Below are 8449 nucleotides of genomic sequence, written 5' to 3' on the forward strand. Positions count from 1 at the left end.
TAGAAATCTTCATCTCAGCGAAGGGATAGAGAGGTAGAAATTCATCTCGAGCGGTGGTGGAAAACGTGCGGTATCTGATCGGCCACCCGTTCATACCGCCCGTTTTATACCGCCCGTTTTATACCGCACGTTTTATACCACTCGTTCGTACCGCCCGTTTTATACCGCCCGTTCAATACCGCCCGTTTTATACCGCCCGTTTTATACCACTCGTTCGTACCGCCCGTTCATACCGCCCGTTCATACCGCCCGTTTTATACCGCCCGTTTTATACCGCCCGTTTTATACCGCCCGTTTTATACCACTCGTTCGTACCGCCCGTTCATACCGCCCGTTTTATACCGCCCGTTCATACCGCTCGTTCGTACCACCCGTTCATACCGCCCGTTTTATACCGCCCGTTTTATACCGCCCGTTCATACCGCTCGTTCGTACTGCCCGTTCATACCGCCCGTTCATACCGCCCGTTCATACCGCCCGTTTATACCACTCGTTCGTACCGCCCGTTCATACCGCCCGTTTTATACCGCCCGTTTTATACCGCCCGTTCATACCGCTCGTTCGTACCGCCCGTTCATACCGCCCGTTTTATACCACCCGTTTTATACCGCCCGTTCATACCGCCCGTTTTATACCACTCGTTCGTACCGCCCGTTCGTACCGCCCGTTCGTACCGCCCGTTCATACCGCCCGTTTTATACCGCCCGTTTTATACCGCCCGTTCATACCGCTCGTTCGTACCGCCCGTTCATACCGCCCGTTTTATACCGCCCGTTTTATACCGCCCGTTCATACCGCCCGTTTTATACCACTCGTTCGTACCGCCCGTTCAAACCGCCCGTTCATACCGCCCGTTCATACCGCCCGTTTTATACCACCCGTTTTATACCGCCCGTTCATACCGCCCGTTCGTACCGCCCGTTCATACCGCCCGTTTTATACCGCCCGTTCATACCGCCCGTTTTATACCGCCCGTTCATACCGCCCGTTTTATACCGCCCGTTCATACCGCCCGTTCATACCGCCCGTTTTATACCGCCCGTTCATACCGCCCGTTCATACCGCCCGTTTATACCGCCCGTTCATACCGCCCGTTTTATACCGCCCGTTCGTACCGCCCGTTTTATACCGCCCGTTCGTACCGCCCGTTCGTACCGCCCGTTCATACCGCCCGTTTTATACCGCCCGTTCATACCGCCCGTTCATACCGCCCGTTTATACCGCCCGTTCATACCGCCCGTTTTATACCGCCCGTTCATACCGCCCGTTTTATACCGCCCGTTCGTACCGCCCGTTCGTACTGCCCGTTTTATACCGCCCGTTCATACCGCCCGTTTTATACCGCCCGTTCATACCGCCCGTTTTATACCACCCGTTTATACCGCCCGTTTTATACCGCCCGTTTATACCGCCCGTTTATACCGCCCGTTTTATACCGCCCATTCGTACGCCTGTTTTATACCACCCGTTTTATACCGCCCGTTCATACCGCCCGTTTTATACCGCCCGTTTATACCGCCTGTTTTATACCACTCGTTCGTACCACCCGTTTTATACCGCCTGTTTTATACCACTCGTTCGTACCACCCGTTCATACTGCCCGTTTTATACCGCCCGTTCGTACGCCTGTTTTATACCACTGCCCGTTTTATACCGCCCGTTCATACCGCCCGTTTTATACCACTCGTTCGTACCGCCCGTTCATACCGCCCGTTTTATACCGCCCGTTTTATACCACCCGTTCATACCGCCCGTTCATACCGCCCGTTTTATACCACTTGTTCGTACCGCCCGTTCATACCGCCCGTTTTATACCGCCCGTTCATACCGCCCGTTTTATACCGCCCGTTTTATACCACCCGTTTCATACCGCCCGTTCATACCGCCCGTTCATACCGCCCGTTCATACCGCCCATTTTATACCGCCCGTCTTATACCGCCCGTTCATACCGCCCGTTCATACCGCCCGTTTTATACCACTCGTTCGTACCGCCCGTTCATACCGCCCGTTTTATACCGCCCGTCTTATACCGCCCGTTCATACCGCCCGTTCATACCGCCCGTTTTATACCGCCCGTTTTATACCACCCGTTTTATACCACCCGTTCATACCGCCCGTTCATACCGCCCGTTCATACCGCCCGTTCATACTGCCCGTCTTATACCGCCCGTTCATACCGCCCGTTTTATACCACTCGTTCGTACCGCCCGTTCATACCGCCCGTTTTATACCGCCCGTCTTATACCGCCCGTTCATACCGCCTGTTCATACCGCCCGTTCATACCGCCCATTTTATACCGCCCGTCTTATACCGCCCGTTCATACCGCCCGTTCATACCGCCCGTTTATACCACTCGTTCGTACCGCCCGTTCATACCGCCCGTTTTATACCGCCCGTTTTATACCACCCGTTTTATACCACCCGTTCATACCGCCCGGTCATACCACCCGTTCATACCGCCCGTTCATACCGCCCATTTTATACCGCCCGTCTTATACCGCCCGTTCATACCGCCCGTTCATACCGCCCGTTTTATACCACCCGTTTTATACCACCCGTTTTATACCGCCCGTTCATACCGCCCGTTTTATACCGCCCATTTTATACCGCCCATCTTATACCGCCCGTTCATACCGCCCGTTCATACCGCCCGTTCATACCGCCCATTTTATACCGCCCATCTTATACCGCCCGTTCATACTGCCCGTTTTATACCACTGCCCGTTTTATACCACTGCCCGTTTTATACCGCCCGTTCATACTGCCCGGTTTATACCACTGCCCGAGACCAATTTCTAGGCCCAAAACTCTAGCAAGTCAAGTTCAAATGACAGCAGTGCACCTATCAGTGATCAGAATGGCATTGATGGCAGCTGTGGAGAGGTCCACAATCCACTTCATCCCCCAACCATTCCAAATGAAGGAGGAATCTATCAGACAGAAGTCAGCAATGACGGGAACCAAAATGAGGATAAAATATAAGCACTGTAGTAATATTCTGAAACATACTGTGGACTTCCTACATTACAAAAGTGATTACACTTCAAAAGTACTTCATTGGCTGTAAAAGCGCTTTGAGACGCCCGGTGGTCGTGAAAGGCGCTATATAAATGCAAGTCTTTCTTTTTCACTCACCATCAGGAGTCCACTCTGCCTCACATTAATCATATGATGGTTGAATTTTTTGGAAACCAAATGCAATGACCTAGCTGGTTACTTTCACTTGCTGAAAATATTTTTATTAGCAGAGAACATTAGTGATACTGCTTGGACCTCTAGGCCTTTGTCAGAATCTGTCCATATTTAAAATCTCTTCTTAAAATTTTATTTAATGATTATTACAGTAAATGAACAATAATAAACAATACTTTATTAGTGATTACAATGGAAGAAGGTATTGCAGGAGAAACACTAACCTTACTTGAACATTTCACTGCTACAGATCTATTTTAAGTCTGGGTTTTTAAAAAAAAGCAGCTAATAGTCTGGTTTGTATTGGTATAGTATGAAGTTAGTATTTTGCATATAGAATGGGAGACAAGATGCAAATAAATTTGCATATTATCAAAAGTGTTATCATTCCTTCCTGTGTCAAACAAGGTCACTAGTCCTGGCTGCTGTTTGTGGTAAGGAAGGAGCGGTTGCTGGGGACATCCTTTCCTATGCCACCTGATGTTAGCAGTACTCCATAGGGCTGAGTAGTCGGACATCTTGACAGAGTTGGACAATTGTAATGCTTGAGGATAGAGGCGAGGACTTGGCTTTGGAGGACTGGTGGAAGGGAGAAGAAAATGGAAAAATAGAACTGTGGTGATTAGTAATCTGATCTGTTTCCTTTGCAACTTATTGCTTTCATTGAAGGATGAAGAAATAAGAAGGCTTCATGCAACATTATCTTTCAAGAATTTCATCGAGGCTAAAGGTCACAGGAAATCAGAGGTAAAGAGAAATCTAACAAAGTACAAATACATAGCAGCTTACCTAGGTGGAACAAAGTTGTAAATTCAGAAATATTTGCTGATGTGTGAAATCAGGTTAATGTAAAATCAGGTTAATGTAAAATCACAGTCCTGTATAATTCAGCGACACACAAATAATAGGTGTTGGTCGCTATCTGCTCCTCCAAGGCCTTCTCCAAGACTTCTACCGATTTCAGAGAGACTAAATGCACCAATTTTCATTTATTTTCTTGTTTTGAATACAGAGGAATTCCTAAAAACATGTTTCTATTGCTGGACTGACGATTATATTGCTTTTAAACAGCTTAATGTTAAATATTACTTTGATGTAGTGTGGACTCAGTGGGTCTCTGATAGACTCCCTCTTAAATTAGTGAATCCCATTTAAATGTTACTGTGCATTGTGGTTAATATATTATGGTTTTAAATATTACAGTTCTTGGAGAAATTATTTGCCACAGTTGATGAAAATGGAAAGGATAATCGCAAGAACTGATTGAAACAGGAAACTGAGTCGCGTAGACTTTATTCTTCAGTGCACATGGGATCCATTATTAATTAACATGTAATCACAATTGTATTAATTTGTCACTGTTTATGTGATTATGATTCCCCTTAAAAATGTTAGTCTCTACTTTACCTTTAGTTTTTACTTAAGGAACATTTTTTATAATTATATATGATACAATATAAAAATAATTGTGTCCCTTCAAGAATTGTCAAATACTGTGTGTCAGTTAATTACGTAAACAACACATAATTGAACCCAATAAATGTGCAAGTGCTTTCAGATATGTTGCCTAAACTGTGCTTACTGATTTTCTGATTACATATAGTGTATATTTTCAGGAACACTATCCTCTATTAAAAGGGCAAAATTATCACATTTTATTCCTAAACCAAAAATAAAGGAGTGGATTCTCTATTATCTGCCAGAATTTTCACAAGACAAAGTGTTGTTCTAGATGTCAGATATTACTACGAATCTCTTACTCTCTGACATAAATCAACCTCACAGCCTAAGAAAGATTACAATTCAGAACTGTACTGCTGCATTGTTGTCCTGTAGGTGTAAGACCAAAGTTTTGGGAGTTAAAATTATTTACCAATTTTCATTATCTATCAGGGGTTTCCCCTCCATTGTGATAGATAATGAAGATCACTGTACATTTACTCGACATCATACTTGCACTGTCTAACTGACCAATTGCTTGAAGCTGAGTATTCTAGTTGACTGGAACAGAACTTTCTTTGTTTAGTTGTTTTTCATGTATATATGATGAATGAATACTGCTAACTGCAGCCTATACAAATTATTGGTTAGGCTACTGTTAGAATACTGTATGCAATTTTGGGTGGCATACTTTAGGAAGGGTGTCAAGGCCATGGAGGTTCACTAGGATAATTCCAGGAACAAGAGGCTTTAGTTTTAAGGAAAGAATGAGAAACTATGGCTCCTTTCGTTGGAACAGAAAAAATCAGGAGGAGAACGATTGCTGTCCAAAATTATATGGGTGTTTGATATGGTAAATAGGGAAAAACTATTCCACTGGTGAGGAATCAGTAACTAGAGGGTATACATTTTAAATAATTTCCAACAGAAATTAAATTAGGAAAATTTTCTTTTTACAGAAGGTTGTTAGGACATAGAATGCCCCACCAGAAACAGTGGTGAACAGTTTTCAAAGGGAAGTGGATAACTATTTGAAAAAGAAAAAATAATATATGGGGGAAGAACAGAGGATTGAGAGACTCTGGGGGCGATTTTCCCACTGGAGGTGGGATGGAGGCGGGTTTCGGTTTGGGTGGCTTTGAAACCCGCCTCCACTGATAGTTTTCAAAAAATTGTGATTTTCCCCTGATTGGCCACTTGATTTCAGAGGTGTGGGATGCCCTTGGTCAATTAGTGTTTTGGGACTGAAACCCGCCTCTGTTGAAACTTTTCCAGTCTGATTTTATGGCTCCTTGCTCCCTTGGCTCATTTACAGGATTTCTGCCTATGCTGCACCACCTGTAACATATTTTGAGAAACCACTGGTTTGGATTTTCTGAATGGGAAGCGTTTGGAGGCGGGACTGCTGCTTGCCGGGTTTCAGTCCCGCCTCCATCAGCTTCTGGCCAACCAGCGGGAATTTCCCTTGATTGACCTTGTTAAGCCTGCCCGGCAGGCTCAGCAGGCCAATTAGGGGGAAGTCAGTGACAGAGCACGTCAATGTATGATGTGTCATCTGTCAAAAACTTTTGAAAGACAAATGTCATCGTTTGACAGCTCTATGAAGCTGTCAAACACTGACATTCTGTATAATTTGATGAGTCCTTGGGCTCGATTTTCATCGGGCCGTTGAGGCGGGATTGGAGGCATGTGGGGGGTTAAAATTGCAAAAACTGGCGGGCAGGCCCAACCCCGCCTCCATCCCGCCTCCAAGCAATTTTCATTAAATCGTGCCTACTGGTCCCGTCTCCGTCCCACCTCCAAGAGGTGGGATAGGCTGTTAAGGCCCTTAACAAGCACTAAATTGCCTCTATAATGCCATTTTAATAGGCCTTGGTGATTTTAACCCTTTTCCGACGTGAAGCATGCCTGGTCTGAAACACGACGGTGAAACCTGGCGGGAGCACAATTGGATTGCTGACTATTAGCTGCAGCTCCACCATTAAATAAGATATTTGATCAGCCATCATTTGCAGGTGGCAGGACTTTGTTGTCTCAGGTCTGGGGGAACTTTTAGAAGGCATAACCACAGCTGTGGAAGTTTGGAGCCTGACACCCATCTCCAGTGTGACCTCCTGGGAAACCCCTCTCGCCACCTTCACTGAGCGCTTCCTCAACTGAGGCATATACCAAGTAATCATAAGCCTTCAATGTGAAAGTCCCATTAGCGAAATGACACACGCCACAACTGCAGCAGTAGCCATCAGATTTTGTATTTACAGTAATCATCTGATGACTTTTTAGCATATAACATCAAATTTCACCCAAGTGACTACCCTTGTGACTATTTGTGCAGTATCTTTCTCTTACGTGTGCTCCTACGTGGTGCATCCCCTGTGGCTTCAGCAGATGTGGAGGCCCCTTGCTCACTTTCTTGCTGCTCCTGTTTCGACACCTTTGGCAGGCGTCCTCTGGGGTTTGCTATTCTGTGAGGGCTCGTCAACAGTCTGCTGCTCCTGCGGCTGTGCAGGGGTTAGAAACATAGAAACATAGAAACATAGAAGATAGGAGCAGGAGTAGGCCATTCGGCCCTTCAAGCCTGCTCCGCCATTCAATAAGATCATGGCTGATCATTCAAATTCAGTACCCTGTCCCTGCCTTCTCCCCATATCCCTTGATCCCGTTAGCCTTAAGAAATATATCCAACTCTTTCTTGAATATATTTAATGAACTGGCCTCCACCGCCCTCTGTGGCAGAGAATTCCACAGGTTCACCACTCTTTGGGTGAAGAAATTCCTCCTCATTTCAGTCCTAAATGTCCTACCCCTTATCCTTAGACTATGACCCCTGGTTCTGGACTCCCCGACCATCGGGAACATCCTTCCAGCATCTAGTCTGTCCAGACCTGACAGAATTTTATAGGTTTCGATGAGATCCCCTCTCAATCTTCTAAACTCCAGTGAGTATAAGCCCAATCGACGCAATCTCTCCTCATACGTCATTCCTGCCATCCCAGGTATCAGCCTGGTGAATCTTCGCTGCGCTCCTTCCATGGCAAGAACGTCCTTCCTCCGATAAGGCGACCAAAACTGCACACAATACTCAAGGTGCGGTCTCACCAAGGCCCTGTACAACTGTAGCAAGACATCCTTATTCCTGTACTCGAACCCTCTTGCTACGAAGGCCAACATACCATTTGCCTTCTTAACCGCCTGCTGCACCTGCATGCTTACCTTCAGCGACTGGTGCACAAGAACACCCAGGTCTCTTTGCACTTTTCCTTCACCCAATCTATTGCCATTCAAATAATAATCTGCCTTCCTGTTTTTGCCTCCAAAGTGGATAACCTCACATTTATCCACATTATAGTGCATTTGCCATGTTTCTGCCCAATCACCTAACCTGTCCAAATCGTACTGGAGTTTCATGACATCCTACTCATAGCATACCCTCCCACCCAGCTTTGTGTCATCTGCAAATTTGGAGATATTACATCCAATTCCCTCATCCAGATCCTTAATATATATTGTGAACAGCTGGGGTCCTAGGACCGATCCTTGCGGTACCCCACTAGTCACTGCCTGCCACTCGGAAAACGACCCGTTTATTCCAACTCTTTGCTTTCTGTCCGCCAACCAGTTCTCTATCCAAGTCAATACCTTGCCCCCAATCCCATGTGCCTTAATTTTGCACGCTAATCTCTTATGCGGGACCTTTTCGAAAGCCTTCTGAAAGTCCAAATGTACCACACCCACTGGTTCTCCCTTATCTATTCTACCAGTTACATCCTCAAAAAATTCCAGTAGATTAGTCAAGCATGATTTACCTTTTGTAA

At 45.8% G+C, this 8449-nt stretch overlaps 1 protein-coding gene across 1 annotated transcript in view; it reads left to right on the forward strand.

The window, feature by feature from the left end:
* The window catches only part of fam47e (family with sequence similarity 47 member E), a 47571-nt gene extending 42708 nt beyond the window's left edge, over positions 1–4863 (forward strand). The window contains exons 7-8 of the mRNA XM_085964275.1: positions 3864–3941; positions 4398–4863. Coding sequence (XP_085820401.1) covers positions 3864–3941; positions 4398–4457 — 138 coding nt within the window. The 3' untranslated portion in view covers positions 4458–4863. The remainder of the gene's footprint in view (positions 1–3863; positions 3942–4397) is intronic.
* Positions 4864–8449: the final 3586 nt, after the last annotated feature.

This window comes from Somniosus microcephalus, chromosome 2 (genome assembly GCF_052327205.1).
Source record: "Somniosus microcephalus isolate GS21.2 chromosome 2, FLI_Smic_1.0, whole genome shotgun sequence".
Taxonomy (NCBI): domain Eukaryota; kingdom Metazoa; phylum Chordata; class Chondrichthyes; order Squaliformes; family Somniosidae; genus Somniosus; species Somniosus microcephalus.